An 18,200-nucleotide genomic window follows, 5' to 3' on the forward strand; every position below is an offset into this window, starting at 1 on the left:
ATTGGCACCATAGCCCTTAAGGTAAGGTTCTGTTCTATGCAGGGTGCAGTCTGTTTGCGTAGTTTTTATGCTAGTAAAGCTTTCATTTTTACTTGTAACTGAACAGTTTGTCTGCATGATATTTGCAGATAGACATAATTTTGCTCCAGTAACATTTAAATCAGAAGTGAGCAGCTGACTTCAGTCTAAAGATAATTTACCTTCCAAGGATGTCTCCTGTTTTAGCCAAGTAAATTGTTCCAGCCCCACGTGTATGGCAACAAAAGATTAAATCATTTTCAGTGCTAGGCTGTACATCATATTGGGATGCAGGCTATAATTTTGCTAATCTTAGTCCTGTTTGCACAAATAATTTAATAAAAAAGAATGTCCCTTGAGTAGAGCTAGTAGTAATAAATGTAAGTGAACTTCTGTTTGTTTGTGCTCAGTTACCAGCCCTAAGAGCTATATACTGACCGTGACTGAGTGTTTAATACTAAGAATTTCAATCTTGTAGGCAGGTTGGTGTGTTCCACTCCGATTTTCAACTTCTAGAAAGTCGGGTGGAGATGGCAGGGTTTTAAATTTAGAGTCCCCTTCTTTTGTTTCCTAACTTAGAAAAATTGCATGATATAAAACAATTGAGATTTTTTTTTTTTTTTTGTACCATAGGTCTAAATTCTGCATTTCTGGAGGATTTATATTTCTATTACCTGAATGTGCAGTGTGTTGCCATTCAGGTCCTTACTTTACAGGCCCAAAGAGGTCTGTGATTTGAAGTCATGCAGATGTAATTCTTCTCTGTTTTCTGATGCATTCAGTCTGTACGTATGTCAGAATCATGCGTGCTGTACTCAATTTATGATCTTGAAGGTTTACGCTAATTTGACTTCTGTGCAATTGGAGGACATGAACACTGTGATTTTTTGCATCTCATTGATGATGGCAATGACAGTTGCCTGGAACTGCAATAAGCTGTAGTTTGATATTTTAAATTTCAGGGTATGTGTTTCTTTTTTAGGTAATGGTGTATATGTTAATGTTTTGTTTCTGTTACTTTAGGAAAGGAAAAAAAAGTTTAGAGAATTTGTTACCTTTTTTCCTGGAAAAGTATTGCAAGCATCTCAAAAGTTAAGAAATATTTATGTTTAATCGAGTGTATGCCATATTCATAGAGGTTTCTGATAGAAATAGGAACATATGCACCAGCAGATGTATAGGTTTTCTCAATTTAGCCTAAAGTTACCAGTTATTACCCCACTTATACCTGACTTGGCTCATGATAGGTTTGAGAAATTTCGCATCAAGACATATATGCAGAGAGGTTTGTCTCTGTCATGAATGGTAAGAAGATGAAGCAAAAATAATGCCAATTGCAAGAATGAATTTTGCTCATATAACTTGTAGCTCTTTGTTGCATTTTAAACATGGTTAATGATGCTAAAAATTAATCTAACTTGATTTGAGTATATACCCTTAAAGACAAGCAGGAATCATTCAGTCTGTTAATGTGATTTATTTGTGAAGTGCTCCCCTGGTACTTCGCTTGCTTTATCTGGTGTTTTCTTATCTTTCATAAAAACTTTTATCACTTAAGATTTCATGAAAATCTCCCTAATTAAAGGACTTGTAAATCAGCATAGCCTGTAATTTAAGACCTAAGTCTTTTTTCTTCAACTAAAGTATATAATTAGAGAAAAATTGAATGTTGTGCTCCAGCTAGCTATTTTAAGTCTATCTTAAAAAAAAAAAAAAAAAAAATCTAACTTCAGGTGTGTATTCTTTCATTTGTTGTAATGCCTCCCATGTGAATACAGGATAGGCCTTGGGGTTAAGATTTGGGAAATTACGACTTTTTTGAAGTCTTAGTCTATAACTGTAATTAAATCCTAATAGCATGCAGTTTATTTTCAGAGTATGCCAGATGCTGTATAGAACAATAAGTTCTTATTGTAAATACAGATTCTGTAGTGTGTTGGAACCACACATGATCTCTAATTATTTCAAATTTTAAATTATAATCTCTATTCAGGGGTTTATAAAAATAATGGCTCACAAGTAGGTCCCTTTTAGAGAGGTGCCACTCATCGTTTTGAGTTGAATTTCTTTTTTGCATTTCACCTACCTTCTATGACTGAGAATGATGTGCATGCAATTTTGATTTATTTCAGTGAACAGTAGTCTAGAAACCGTAGGATTTTAGATTCTTGATGTAAAAAAACCCTCAAAACCCCCAAAAACCCCTAAAACAACCACCACCACCCCCGAAAAACACCCCCCAAATAACCCAAACAAGGGAAAATACGAGCAACGGAATATGCCAGGTATTGAGCGTTTCTAAGTAGAGGAGTATAACCATCTATAAAAAAATTTTTAGAAAAGGTTAATTGTTGATGTATTTTTGAGGCACAGAAAAGTCATGCGAATGAATAAAAAATAACACTGTTTGGAGGTCATGATGTTTGAGCAAGATTTTTATTGGAGATGGATATTGTTAAAAATTCTAGGCTGTAAAACTTGCTTGGGTACCGTGACTTCTCATTCACTAGCTTTTGGGGGCAGGTTTGCTTTGTTTCTTTTTGGTGGTGGTTTTTGGGATGAGGAGCTGTGTGGGGTGGGTGTTTTATTCTTAAGTAGGGTGCAGGGAACACATTAAAAAATGGCCATACAGGGAAATAATTCTTTTTTTTATTTACGGCATGCCCTAAATCGATTAAGCCTGGACCAGCTTTCTAGTTCCGTGCTTACTTTTCCAGTGAATATTCTGTATCGCTATAGTTTGTACTCCTGAGATTTTGAAAGGAACAAAATTTTGATCAGCAGTTCTTGATGACAGTCGATTAATTGTACTAATTTGATCTGAAGTGCTACTGCATAGCAGAGCAGGCATCTCGCTGCCCTGAGTGGTTAGCATGAGTGAAACTGGAGTTTTAGTTTAGTTCAGCAGTGGAGACATGCACTTTGGAGTGCTGTTTTAGAAACTCCCTAACATGTTCTCTCAGAAAAAGGCCAGAGGGGACACAATTTTTAAAAAGACTTATTTTTGCAAAGTGCAATATAGGTGGATTAACTTGCTAGGATTTAGGTCGTCATATTTTTCTCCTATAAATGTTCCCTTCACACTGTCATAAAGCATACAGGAAAAGTTAATTTCTTCCCTGCCGTTCTTGCCACTGCTTCTTTCCTCCGTCCTGCACGGTGCCCTTCAAACCCATGTGAAGGGGAAGTCATTGTTTCTGAAAATGTGCTTAAGACTGCTTTAGGAACATCTTGGTGAGAGTGAGTGAGGAAAGGATTTATGTCCTTGTCACTTCCAGAGTGTAGGAAGTAACTCTGAATCATCCTGTGTCCCTTGCAGGAAGGTCATATAAGCAAGCGTGATCTCGCCAGTAATACGCTTACTGGATTATACTCTAATGGTGTTTTAGTGCCTGATTAGAAATAGCTCTTTTTTTGTAATTTTCAAAAAACTAACCGTAATCCGAACTATGTAATCTTAATTGTTGGAAGGCCTGCAAAATCTCGTTAAACTCCTATATTTGTTTCTTGCTCTTTTCTGTAGTCCTGTAGTGTAACTACAAGTATATTCTTTCTGTGTATAGCATAACTATTTTGTTGATTGCTTTCTGTCCACTGTAGTTAAGGGTTTGAGTGGTTAGATGATTAATTGCATAAGTATTTTTTTTTTTCCTGTATTTTGAAGGCTCGTGAAGAAGAGATGACAGCAAAAGTTCATGAGTTGCAGGCACAGCTAGAAGACTTGCAAAAGGAATACAAACAAAGGATGGCAGAAGAGGAATGTTGGAACAGTGAAAAAGTGAGCTGGCACTAACGTTTATTTTTATATCTTTAGGTGTGAAATGCTTAGCCTTCATAAAATGTTTGCTCTTAATTGGATTTTATTTATATATCTGGCCTTCACTTTCACATAGAGTTTCTATTCTTTTAGATGTTAACTTCTTCAAAAGTGAACCTCTTTAGAATCTGCAGTATTTGATACTACCTTTTTTAATGGTATGTTAAAAAGTCCAGTTGTGTTGTGATATTAAGGTGGGTTTTTTGCCCTCTACATGTGTTTTTTATGTTGATTTTACTGGAAGCCCTTTAGAAGGAAAGGAAATCACACTGGGTTACTTTTAGTGTGATTTCCCCCCCCCCAAATTCAAATTCGAAAGGGCTCTGAAATAGTGCCATGAATATATCAATTATGGACTGAGAGGTCTTCATTGAAAGAAAGACTGAGTGCATGCTTTTGTCTTTCTGAGACTGCATTTTAGTTTGAAGAATTCTCTGATGAAAATATTATTAGTTATTATTACAGTGAGAAGAGGAAAAGTATGTGAGGTGTTGAGTCATTGATGAGAATTCATATTAACCTTATTTTTAAATTTTTCATTTTGACAAAAAGCAGCAATGGGGATACTAAATATATTTATTTGACACTACAAACTTACAGTACAAATTACCTCACTGTCCTAATGTTTGTCCCTTCTGCCTTGCACTTGCTTACAACACCCTCCATATTACTTTTATTAATTATTCCATGACATGAGTGTTGTTTTCGTAACAGGAAAAGCAGCAATGTTTGTATCAGACTGCCTTGTATTCCTAATCAACCCTTGTCCTCCGACTGATGATAATCTTACATAATCTTATTGCCTGGAGGAAGAATCTTCAAGAGACTCCTAAACCCTAAAACATGACTCTCAAAAGTATGAAGAGTACTTTATCTGTACAACTTCTGCATTAACTGTTTCATTACTTACTTTGTTACAGAAGTCTGCTATAAATACAGGCAGTTGTTTAGCGTCATACTACACATGCATCTTCAGTATTACATATTCACTGATAGGACATGAAGATTATATCAAATCTATATACCAGCAATGGTATTTCATGTATTTCTCAGTTCTTCCCATAGATGCATCCCACAGATTTGCAATGGTAGCATAGAGCTGTAAAATATTTGAATATCGCAAATATTACATCTCTATGTAAAGATGAATCTGCTTACAATAAACAAAATAAACGGCTAATTTTGCCTGTCTTTGGAATCTTGTCCACAGTTCTCCACTCCTTGGAGTTTCCATGGCAGGCTTTGGAGAAACTCAAAGGAGTTCCATCTGTGGCGGGTATAAACCAGTTGAGAGAACCCCATTGCTGGTAAATAGCTTTGTTTTAAAGGATAAATGACGTCTCATTTGGAGGGGGGGGAAACCAGGTTGTGTGATAGTGCATGTACAGTTAAAGCATCCAGATTTTAAGTGCTTGCAGAACAGGATTTTTTGGTGAGTGTAAGGCAGTTAAATATCCATGATTTCGCTGGCATACAGGCATCAAGCTTGCTTGAGTAATTTTGAGAATTCCAACTAAATTCAAATTTAACAAATTGTTCACAAGATTTCTTTTGCATAGCTCTGATTTAACTGAATGTGAATTTTGTATTTCATACTATTCGCAATGGTGACTTCATCTCAAAACAACATAACTATTCTAATAGATTATGCTATTGAATGTGCAGATAGCTCCTGGTACATCTTCTGGTCCAGTCAAAGCTTAAATATTTAGAGTGCTGTGAGTAAGTGGGCTTCCACTTCTTGCTTTATCAGTATTTCAGGATTGGATTCTCATTCTGACACAGTCTGTTCTGGGGTCAGAAGGCAGTTTTCTTTTTTCCTCCTTAGAAATTAAGAGTTCTTCTTCTTAACTGTTACCTGTCTTAATTTGTCCATTGCCTGTCCTTGATATGTCTGTAGGAAACTTAATTTTGCTGTTACCTGGTACAATAGCATATATTTGCAACTGATACAATAGCATATATGTGTAACATTACAGAGCTAGGTGAGAAAACTGGATGCGGCCTGTGGACTTTGTCCACATACCTGAGCAGAAGTGTACAAATCCACATCTGGATTTTACACATGCATTCAAATGAATTCTGTCATCTTATATTTGACATGGTATCTTTTGTCTCATCTTATGTCTTTTTTTATTTTGTTGCTTTGTGACATTTTTCTCCTTTGGTTGTTTTTTTCCTTCAGCGCTAGTAGTAAAACAACTCAGAAGTCTTCTGTTGACTGGAAACAACTTTTTGTGGGCAATTGATACATTTGGTGTCTAACCCTGGAGTCTCCCAAATAACAGAAGTTTGTCTGTGCTGCTTGTTGTCAGCCTAGGCCAAACATCACACATAACGTATCCACTTTGCCATGAAGCGTAACTATGCATTTCAACAATACTTGTCTGACTGTGATAAACAGTTGGTAAATACTAACATCCTTAAGCATTATTGTTGGGATGTAAAAATAACAGAAACTGTTTCTCTTTATGAGAAAATAAATGTCGGGTCAGATGACTGAGCTCTTCAGAAGCAAGAATTGCACTTAGAGGTTTGAGATCCATAGAGGAATGATTTTCCTCTATATTGTGTTTGCAGAGTGTAGGAAAACCCACAGGTTTTATGAACCTACAGAGATGGGGAATAGCTTTCCTTTTCGACAGAATTCCAAAGGGGCTCGGGAAGAAACAAGTGGTATGTACCACTTCTGTGCTAAGGTTTAGGTTACTTTTAAAAAAAAAAAAAAAAAAAAGAAATTTCACACACAAATTATTTGATGTTAAAATGATTTTACAACCTTGAGTTATACCCATGACTGCTAAAGCATTTTTTTCCTTAGAGTTGGAACACTGAAAGACAGAAATTTCAGCTTAGAATTGTTTCTGTACTTCATAAACATTGCTATCTTTGCAAGACGTAGAGCTCATGAAGCTCTTAAGCTGAAGCTATTTTCAGATAAACATTCACATTTCCAAATGTGATTTGGAGAATAAAGGAAAATACAGTATTGTGAATAGTCTTAATAGTAGTTAGGGTTTTCTGGCATGTGCTTCATACTCATTCAATTATCATTCATCTCCAATATGCGTTTTGTTAAAGATTTGGAGGTACTAGGTTCTTGAAGTTATATTTATGATAATTGTCTTACAGAATTAAATGAGAGAATTTAAATATAAGCTTTATGTACTGTCAATACAAATAAGTTAAACTCTATTTCTGGGATGACTTAATTTTATAAGGATATGTGTGATTTGGTCATTTCAATTTTTATCATCCTCAATTAACACACCGTATCAGAACTAGGTTATTGATACGTTTTTCTTTTTTAACCCGTGTCCAGTGCTTGATATACTCGGTATTTTTCATACATTTTAATCTAAATTTTGTTTGGTTTGTTCTAGGTCACAATAACAGAACTTCAGGTAAGTCTTAAATTTTACTGATTTTGCTCTCTAGATAATTCTGTTTCATAGAAGTTTGAAAGCAGAAATACTGCTTATAAGTTTGTGTGTGTTAAAAGGAGAAAGAGGTTTATTGAAAAGGTACCTATGATATATCTTCAGCAGTTTCTTGATGATTTCCATATGTGGCTGTTCTTTCAGGCACAGCTTGCACAGAAGACAACACTAGTCAATGAATCAAAACTGAAAGAGCAGGAGTTCAAAGAGCAGGTAAGGGTGCTGTTTGAAACAGTAAAAAGTATTCTTGTTTGATACTTTGTGTCTGCAGTATTAAAAGGTTTGTTCTTTTCAAGTGATAATGTAGCACATCTCCACATAGGTACTATGGGAATAATATGCGTGTAAAATAGTTTTGACTCATACTTGCTCTCAGAAGATCTGTTCGTTTTTCAAAGTACTCCTTTATCCCCTGAGAAGGAAAATACCACATGCTTATGATACAGGTTAGCAAAACATTTGCACAGTGAAAAATGGAACAATGCACTTCATGAAATTATGGGTCTTTTTCTAAACTAAACCTTTTTTGATGTTAAGTGCAATTTTTGTCATATTTTCTTTTTTATGTATGCTTATGTGTATAAAATAGACACGTGTATATGTGTCTATTATATATAAATACATATATATGCATAACATTTGCTATAGATATTCTTATGCGTATAAACATGTGTGCACACATTTCCTTAAGTAGTTCAGGGACAGTTTTTAATAACACAACTTCTAATGTTTTCCCTCCTTGAAAAACAAATGCATTTTGCTTTCATAGAAGAGATGATGTTTAGCTGAAAATTATTTCAATTATGCTTATTTTAGCTGCTTGTGAACACCATCTATCATTTTGACTGTTCTCTACTTAGATTCATGTACTGGAAGACCGGCTGAAAAATTATGAGAAGAACATGTACGTCACATCAGTTGGAACACCATACAGAGGTAAGTATACAGTTTTCATCACAAATAAGTTTTGTGTTTGTTTGAAAGATATGCTTTGGTATAGACAATTTTTTAAAATGTTGATCTCTTTAAAACACTCTTATAATATTTTTATGACACCTTGTCCTTGTTTTGTCTTGTCTGTTATAATAGAGCTGGTGGTGATTTCAGATGAGCAAATCGCACATCATTTTGTTTGATGTTTGTTTTTATGTCATACAGTTAAAAGAGCTCTATATCAGAGTTCTTAAGCTTCCTGTATTCCCAGGGGGAGTGGTATAGGCAGTGGCACTCGAAAGTGGGCGGGGAGGAATTATCCATTTGTCTTGGCTAAATAAATATATATTTTATGACTCTTTACAATTCTTAACAATACAAATATTAGATTTTTATGGATCTTTCTTGTGTTACATGTCTGGGCATTTACTCTTCTTGTGATTTTTGCAAGATCTCCTGCTCTGACACAGTAATAAAATAAAATAAAATCCTGTTTCCACTTGTAACCTTTTTGTGATGTGTCCTTGAAAGTGTTTTTGGAGCTGAAAAACCCCTAGCATTTTAAGCAAATAACAGTCTCATTGTTATTCAACTCATGGTGAGTGTAGGGAATAGAATAGAACAGTTACGCTATGTTATGCCTAGAGTTATGGAGGCCAAGCCATGCCCGAGGCCTGAGGGCTCCATCCAGGAGAGCAGCTCTCTGCAGCGCAGGGCCCAGGCCCAGCCAGGAGACGGGGGCAGAGACGGGCACCCCTACAACATGGCTCAGGCAGGGACTTCAGTCGGCCCCAGGCCCAGCTGAGCCACCTCCCCTGGGCCCTTGGCAGGAGACGGTGGGGCTGGGGTCCCAGGGGAGGCCGGTCCCAGCCACTGAGGCCTATGAGCAGGTCCAGGGCCCTGGCAGAAGTAGGCTTGCGCTGCGCATAGGCTCTCCTGGAGACATGGATGGTTGGCCGCTTGGGAGACCGAGTATTGGGCCAGATGGACCAATTCTTCCAATTACTGGGAAGAAATGGCATCACAGATTTCCTCAGCATGTACTGATAGGGAAGGGAGAAGGTAGGAAGAAGAAGAGAATAGAACAGCATAATTCACCTGGGAGGGCCCCACTAGTCCAACCACCTGACCACTTCAGGGATGACCAAAAGTTCAAGCGTGGTGTTAAGGACCACATTGTCCAAATGCCTCTTAAACACTGACAGGCATGGGGCATCGACCACCTCTCCAGGAAACCTCTTCCAGGGTTTGACCACCCTCTCAGGAAAGAAAAGTTTCGTCATGTCAAGTCCCAACCTCCCCTGATGGACACAGCTTTGAGCCATTCCCACGCGCCCTGGCACTGGGTACCAGGGAGAAGAGCTCAGCACTTCCCTCTCCACGTCCCCTCCTCGGGAAGCTGCAGAGAGCCATGAGGTTGCCCCTCAGCCTCCTTCTCTCCAAACTAGACAAACCCCATGTCCTCTGCTGCTCCTCAGAGGACATGCCTTCCAGCCCCTTCACCAGCTATGGTGCCCTCCTCGGGACGCGTTCAAGGACCCAAACATCCTTTTTAAGTTGTGGGGCCCAGAACCGCACACAATACTCAAGGTGGGGCCATGCCAACACTAAACACAGTAGGATAATCACCTCTTCTGACCAGCTGGTTGTGCTGTGTTTGATGCACCCCAGGATGCGGTTTGCCCTCTTGGCTGCCAGGGCACACTGCTGACTCCTTTTGAGCCTCCTGCCAACCAGCACCCCCAGACCCCTTTCTGTGTCTGCTGTTACTCCCTCCCAGGTGCAGAATCTGCATTTGTTCTTGTTCAGTTTCATGCTGTTGGTGAAACTTAGATTCATATGAGTGACTCTCAGTATGAATATTCTCTTGTTTTTGTTTACACAGGTGGAAACCTTCACCATACTGATGTTTCCCTCTTTGGGGAGCCTACTGAGTTTGAATACTTGAGGAAAGTGCTCTTTGAATATATGATGGGTCGTGAGACAAAGGTATGGAAAGTTGTATATGGTGACATATGATTCAGGTTAGAATACAGTTTAACATCCTTGCTGTCTAGATTTGAAGCGCCATGTTTGTGATTCGTTACATGCTGTTTATTACTGACACAGGATTCAATAGGCTTTTTATGTTTGGTTTTGGTTTGGTGTTTTTTTTTTTTTTTCCAAAGAGGCATGATCCATACCTTAAGAACTTTGTCAGCATGCTAGTGTGACTGGCAGGGGAAGGGGGGTTGTCACATCTCTCTCCAATGTACCTATGAAGACAAAAACCTTTGTAAGTAGGTATGGTTTTACTAGCAAAAGTCCTGTTGTCAGTCAAGCTTAATGTACTGTGAAAGCTACTATGCACAATATTAGCAAAAGTGCTCTTTTGATGTCATCTTGACACAAACATGATAAGTAACAGTTGGATTAAATAATAGTTTGTTAGTAGCTCTGAAGATGGTGCAATATCTCTTTAATTGTTGCTTAAAGATGTTTTATAGGGCTCCTAAATCTGTATACCTTGTCTAGATAGTATTTACTCACTCTTAAAATTAGTGAAAAACTGCACAGTAGGCTTCTTATTGTATACTACAAGCTTGTGAAATCATTCCTAAGTTGGAATTTTACTAGCTTGTAACAATACTGATGCTTAGAGATTGACCAGATACAAAAGAGGTATGGCATAACACAAACATTTTTCTTGGATGATGAATGCTATGTGGATTAATTTTTTCTGTTTGTTTTTTGTCTCCTCCCTGGAGTTCTTCCATTCTTTGTTGCCCTGCTTTCAACTTGGACTACTATTAAGCAAAGAGGTTTTATGTAGGTTTCTGTGTTAATTAGCTTTGTTCTGATTGTGCTCTGTACGGAATAAAACTAGGTCTGTGCAGGACGTCTTGTTCTTATGGGATTCCTCTTTCTCTCTCTTTTTATCCCATTTTTCACTTTGATACTAATTCCTTTTTTATTAAAAATACAAATCCCTGATCCAAAAAACCCAGAATCACTAGTTACCTTCTGTTCACAAGCCTGTGGCTCATTGGATGGCTCTCTTACTTTAATAACAAACAACTGAAATCATCAAAGAAAAACACGTACATTGCTGGATTTTATGATTTTGAATTGTGAGGGACTTAGGCAAGCAAAAATGCTCAAAAACATGTCAGCAATGTCTTGAGACAGTTGCGGATGACTTGCAGATAGCTGATGCACATAGCAAAATTGCATTCAAGAAAACCTAATTTGAAACCTCTTTTTCACTCAATAAGGCTATTTCTTATTGATCTTCAAAACATTACTATACATGCCTCAAAACTTTGGATTATAAAATTGTGAGGATTATTTTCCTTTTTAACAGTGATGTACTAAAATTTGCAGTTGATTTCTTCAATAACAGCAACAAGCAACAATCAGTGCTAAAGTAAATTGACTTTATGTCTCTTCTGTCTGTCTTTCAATTGCTTTCATCAAAAGCTATATAAATAAATATAGGTAATAAATTTATGTATATATGCATTTATATGTATGTATGTGTTTGTAGCCATATATATATATATATATATGCATTTATTTGCCCTGGCGAATACATTGTATTTAACCAGAAGATGCTATTACAACATTGCCTGCACACTGGCTCCTAAAAAGAAGATGAATATTGGGAGAAGAAAAAATAAATCAGAAAAGATAGACATCTGGTTCCTACAATAACTTGAGAAGGCATTGTTTGAAAGTTGATATGATTGAAAGGGACAGTATTTAAACAAAGAAACAGCAGAAATAATTTTCAAAGCAGTACAATTTTTAGCTTTGGGAAGTTAGATGTAGGTAGGTAAGGGAGAATGAGAGACTTCTTAAAATTGAATGTGATTGTATTCTTCTCTATGGTGTGTCCATACTAATTTGATTACCTCTTAGCAATTTTTAATTGAGGGTAAATGTTCTGATGTATTGCAAGAAGGGAAGAATTTCTGGTATTGTCTAGGCCTCTATTAGCTGATCAAGATTGTAGCTGTACTGGCATTTACTAATGGAAAATTAAAATTCAATGAAGGCTAGCATTTTTACTAATTTAAATATGAAGATACTTTGGTCTCTTCACTTTTGCTTCAAAAAGTACTTTCAAGCTGATTTCATCTGCTGGTTTTCTTCCAACCATTAGATGTGTTGCAGGAAGACAGTGAGCTTAGTGTCTGCTCTCACATATCATTGTATGATACAATCTTAAATTTACTGAACTGTGTCTTGAAAACTGGTTTCATCCTGCTACACTGACTGGAAAACCATGAGCAATGTCAATGTGATTGATAAAATCTTTTAATACACAGTCTTAAGTGTGTTTGTAAAGTATTAACATGTGCCTTTTTCCCCCCAACACAGTCCTTGAGTTAGATGATGTGTATTGAGATTTACCTCCTCAGTACAGACATCCCTTTCTCTCAGCTTTTGTTTTCCTGGACCAGACAAGGCAATTTTTTCTAATTTTCTCTTGTGAGATCGTTCTGGTGGCCTTTCTCTGTGCAGGGTCTCCTTTTATAGCGCAGCTATGTATGCCGTGTCTCAAAGGTAGTTCAGCAGTGGGATTGGTGATCTCTATAGACATTATTTCCCCTTTACTGAAAGGAGTTCAAGAGAATCTGTGCAAACTATCTAGGATGGATTGCCATTTATGCAGCCTGGTAAATGATCCTGGAATCATCTTAAGTAGAGCCATGAACGAATGCGTCAGTTGTGTTATATAGTGCTGGAGATGTAACAGAAATGTTGAGGGTTGATAGTGACCCAGTATCTAAGAGTCAGGAATTATGATCATAATGTGTAACCTGTGACCCGTCGCGTTCTTTGTAAACTGCACATGTCTTTGCTGGGGGATTTTGCTGTCTTGCCCTCCAGTCCAACTTTATTTTTTGCCTTTCCCTTGGAAGGGTATATGACATGAGATTGCCAGCTTTTTCAAAGCATGCACCTTGTTCAGAATATCTGAACCTGGAAATACATGGCATAAGCCACTAGGTCAAATAAAATAATCTTTTCTACATGAACAGTCGCACTGTCCAGCTGTACTGCACACTAAATCTTAAGTCTCGCAGAAATCCTAGATGTAACTTCCTAACTTGTAAATTCATGATGCTGTTTGGAGTCTGTTTTGAGGCCAGAAAATTAGTCCAAGGATTGTATGTCTGTAATAAATGTTTATGTTGATATTGACTAGGTACATGGAAGAATGTAATGGAATACATATGTCTAAATTTATGCAGATATTTTTGTGGCATCTCGATATGCTCTTGTGCACTGCAGAAAAACAAGGGGTATTTCTGTAAAACGTTGATTTTGAAGGTTCTGCCTTTGACCAGCAGCTCTTGAATTATAGAAGGCACTGATTAGTATGATTGTAAAAGTATTATTTTCAGAGATGACGTATCTGAATATGTCAGCCTCATAGAAAGAAATGGAAATGCAAACTACCATCTCTTATAGCAGAACTAGCTATTGTGTTTGGGAAGGCGCAGGGCCTTTCTATAGGTAGATAGAGAGATGCACACACAGGAACATATGTGTGTATACTCACTTAAAGAGTTATTAGGGATTTTTTTATTGTAGAGTAGATTGTTAGAGCAATAAGGTAAGCCTATACTAAACATGCTATCCTAAGTTCTGTAATCTTTGTAACTTTGTTTCATAACTATGCAACTGTGAATAGCATTGAATAATTCTGCTTCAAAATCTCCCTAGTGGCCTCAAAAACTTGGAGATGATTTCAAGTCATTGCTAGCGATACATTACAAAATAGATGTTTTCAGGAAAGGTTGTAGATCACCCCTATTTAAGTTGGCACATAAACATCTGTGCCTTCATCAAGTATTTGCAGTGTTTGTAGATTTTTCTTTAATATTTGCATGCCATTGGGTCCTGTGAAAGTTGTTAGGAGAGGGCTTTCTTGATAGCTCTGTTACAAAGAGTTTGAATAGATTGTGAAATTAATGCTTTCTAATCTTTTAATCCTAGATAACTGCAGTGAGGATTTTGGCAAAAGAAATTAGAAAAGTGTTATGTTAGTTTGTGGCACTGAGCACATTCCTTTGTGTATCTGGGACCTGCACTTCTTAATTGTGGGAGCTATTAATATGTTAAAATTAAGCTTTTTGAGGTGAAAGGATTCAACAGGGCTTGGTTTGTTTTGCTTTCTTTTCATTTTTATCCCTAGTTAAGTTATATACCGAAACAATTGTGCAAATTAGGGCTTTACCTCTCACTTTTAGCTGCAGTCATTTTTGTCCTGCAACTGCTTTGTTGCTACAGCCTCTCTCTTCATTCCGCACGTGAGACTGGTAATAAACAGTAGACATTCAGAGCAGCAATCTTATCTCATCCACATTCTTTAAGAGCAGCAGTTACTGCTTTTGTAGCAATCACCTTCTGTTTGAGCTGCACTGCAGCTCCTACTTTGACCTTTCTTGTAAAAGTCACCTGAGCCTGGTTTTGTGCCTTTTGGAGTTTTTTCTTCCCACTCATCTGTTTATAAAATGGAAATAATCGTTGCCTATTTTGCACAAAGCTTTAATATTCTTACATCTTCTGTCCGAGGATGTCTAAATGATTTGCTATTTAAATATGGGGTTACTGTATACCTGCTAAAAATATTTACACAACCGGAGTTCCACATCTGACATTTGGATCTGCTTTCTCAATGTTTCATTTCTTACAAAATATTTGGATGATGTGAATATAGTGGAATCCATAAGGACTCTCTCAGGTGCCATGTGCTTTTCAGAAAGGCTACATTAAGATCAAATGTGGTAGGAGCACTATTTGTAACAGTATGCAGTCTTAATAATGGACTTCAAGTATTTGAGCACAAATACCATAGAGCTCATGTTGTATTACAGTAGCTGTGGTTTGTGACGATGTGAAATAAAGATTCTTCATGGTTTTCATATAATTCTCATAACGTGTCATGCATATATGATACGAAACAAGTAGTTCTATCTTACTTGTTTCACTGTGTTTTCCATTGATATTACTAAAAATAGCATCCAGTATTCTTAAATGAAGTGCATTTAAAAATATTACAAAGCATTTTAGTGCATATGGAATTACTTATAGATGACCTATTTCTTTTTAGACAATGGCCAAGGTTATAACAACAGTGCTGAAGTTCCCAGCAGATCAGACTCAGAAGATACTAGAACGAGAAGATGCTCGACCATTGGTAAGTTATATAAGTAAACCAAGTTTATGCAAGAGATGAGGTTGCAAGCATAAGGAATTAGAAACTTTCTTTTAAGTCTCTTTTTCCCCTGTGTCTGTGTTCAAGACAACTCCTTTTCTCCCTCCTTCCCTCTTCTTCAGTGGTATGTCAAATTCCAGCTGTAGGTTTGAGTTCATAGCAAAAGTGAGGAAAAAAAAGCAAGCATATTTTCTTAGCTAGTATTTTTAATCATCAGTTAAGCCATATTTCTGATAGCTATGGGTACAACAGAACAAAGCAAGTTCAGTCATCACTACTATTCTGCAGATGAATTTCCCAATCAAAAAAGTAATCTGACAGAAAATTCAATTTTCTTAAATTCAGAAGTTTCTGTGGAGTCATACCAGGTTTCATGAAAAATATGTCAAGAGAGATTTTTTAGCCCTGGGATAAAATTTCTGGCAAAAACAAAAGCCATTTTGCTTGTAGAATAGAAAACTGTTTAGCTCAGTCACGTGGGATATGTGTGTTTGAAGTGGGATGTGTACATTTTTATCTTAAGTGAGTATCCTTAACAAGATTGGGGTTTGGGGTTTTTCTTTTAAGAGCCTGCTTTATTTTTGTACTGAACAAAACGCTAAAATATGTCAGGTTCACTCTGGGTCAGGACAGGTCAAAAATAAGAGTCTTAAACACTTTGGGTTTTTTTGGTTGTTTTTTTCCCAGTTTCAATACACTTCTTATTATGTGACAGTTGCTCGGTATTTACCAGCTCATCTATTTACCAGAAAGGTGAATTTGGGTTTGGAGAAGCAGACCCAAAAAAAAAGAATAATATATGAGCATAAACATTTCTTTGGTATTACTGTTACTATTTTATGTATTGGAGTTATTTTTTTTTATTAAGATAAAAACTGCAGTGATGGTTTTCTCTACATTGTTTCTGGAGTCGACACTGTGATGCCTCTCTTTGTGGGTCAGCTTAGTAAAATATTTAGGAATTAAGGTGAGAGGAAGAACTGCATTCTGTTTCTCTCACTGGCCTTGCATATATATTTATTTAGCACTTGCAGAAACAGAATAAAATAAAAATTTGAACATTTTTACATTTCAGTTGAAGTAGTTACATTAAAGTCCTGTTGATCCATTGAAACAAATTTAAAAACATTTCTACCATTTCATCTGCTCAAAATATCAAATGCGAGGAGAGTGTTAAATACTTCAACATTTTCCTGTACACTTAGTAGGTTTGAGAGTGTCTTGCAATCTTAAATATTCAAAATACTTTTAGAATGATATAAATACTGATAATACTGCAGCTCCAGTAAGTATCATGCATCCCAAACATGATTTTCTCTTAATGCTCTCTCTGACCCTCAAGTAGAAAGCTGGTGCTATTTTTGTTTGTTTTGGCAAGCTAGAGTAATATTTAGGAAACATTTTGAGTTGGCCAAAAGAGAGGCTGGAGAGATGGACCTTATTTTGCAGTCCCTTCAGCTTTTTGATACTTGAAACCCGGTCTTTCTAAAACAGATATTCACAACCTCTGATACTAAATAAAACTTTAACTTGAATTCATCCAACAAGTTTTGGTCCTTGGTATTAAACTTTGCCTAGAACATGCAGTGAGGTTTTTTGCAGGCTGCAAGTGCTTTGATTGTTAAGGATACCGTCATTCAAAGACCTTCATGTCCTGATCAAAAACTTCTTGGGGTTTCACATAGCAGTCCTTTCTTGGCTCAGATCTAGCCTATGAATTTTCTCCTTTCCAAATCCACAGAGATGAAATTAGACATCTAATGAAAACTCAAATATTAGGGCATATTATGGAGGATGTACTAATTTTTTTCTTCGCTTTCAAAATTACTAAGTTTGTTTGCTGAAGCACAAATTATTTTTTGGTGCGAGTCTTTTGTAATTCTGCTTAGGACCAAAAAGTTGGAGGGGGTTCTTCATAAATTGTTCTGTCAAGAAATATGCTTGGTTTTTTTGTATTTTATTTATTGACATTTACTAACATGGCAGCAGTGTTTCTCCACACTTAATATTGGAGCGATGCTGATATTTGAAAATATCCAATATTTAGATCTCATGAACAATAAAGTTCTGAACTACAATGTAAATGAGCATTTTTAACATAAAGCTTGGTTGTTTCTGTATGTTAGTTTGTGGCCAAAACATCTATAACTAATTTTAATGTGTAATTGTAAATTAAGTGTGCTACTGTAAAAGAATAAGTGTGTGTAGTACTAAGTATCTGTGAGTAATTATTTACCCTCCTAGTGGGCATATATGTAACAGGTTTCCAAAAACTTTTAACAAATGCCTAGGTCAATAAACATATGCTAGATCAATGTATCTACTTCACTAATCTAGCTTTTACTACATAGTTATTGTGATCTACCTGCAGCAACCTCATCCATAAGCAGTAGATGTCCACAGAGTTCTTACCTACACTATTAACAAAGTAGTCCAATAAGCTGTTTTCTTCCTGGCTTTGTAGTTTGCCTCACCTCGCAGTGGTATCTTCTGAATATCCCATCAGTCTGTGCTTAGTTAGCATGTGGGTGAGTGAAGCCTAATACATACTTGTTTTATTTAAAGATGAAACCTGTAGTATGAGATTAATCATTCTTGTGCCTTTTTTTCCTTGCCTGCTTTTGTTTGTTAAAAAAAATTCAAATTTTTGTTCTATATAGGTATGATAAACTTTGTTCTACTCTTAATCATGTTTTGCTTTACAAAGCTGACTTTGAAAATGGTAAATATTGATTCAAAACCAATCTTTTTGAGTTAATAAGCATAACTTGAAATGTTGATT

At 36.5% G+C, this 18,200-nt stretch overlaps 1 protein-coding gene across 6 annotated transcripts in view; it reads left to right on the top strand.

The window, feature by feature from the left end:
* Positions 1-18,200, top strand: part of GOLGA4 (golgin A4) — a gene marked incomplete at its 5' end in the record, with an annotated part of 74,943 nt that overhangs the window by 54,139 nt on the left and 2,604 nt on the right. For 5 of the 6 annotated variants that reach the window (XM_082317862.1, XM_082317864.1, XM_082317865.1 and 2 more), the window contains 7 exons: positions 3,683-3,796; positions 7,219-7,239; positions 7,420-7,488; positions 8,136-8,211; positions 10,094-10,197; positions 15,314-15,400; positions 17,883-17,946. In XM_082317862.1, the coding sequence (XP_082173988.1) occupies positions 3,683-3,796; positions 7,219-7,239; positions 7,420-7,488; positions 8,136-8,211; positions 10,094-10,197; positions 15,314-15,400; positions 17,883-17,912 (501 nt within the window). In that variant the 3' untranslated portion in view covers positions 17,913-17,946. The remainder of the gene's footprint in view (positions 1-3,682; positions 3,797-7,218; positions 7,240-7,419; positions 7,489-8,135; positions 8,212-10,093; positions 10,198-15,313; positions 15,401-17,882; positions 17,947-18,200) is intronic. The other variant, XM_082317863.1, reaches the window with a different exon arrangement.

The sequence above is a fragment of the Platalea leucorodia genome (genome assembly GCF_965183815.1).
Source record: "Platalea leucorodia genome assembly, chromosome: 1".
NCBI lineage: Eukaryota > Metazoa > Chordata > Aves > Pelecaniformes > Threskiornithidae > Platalea > Platalea leucorodia.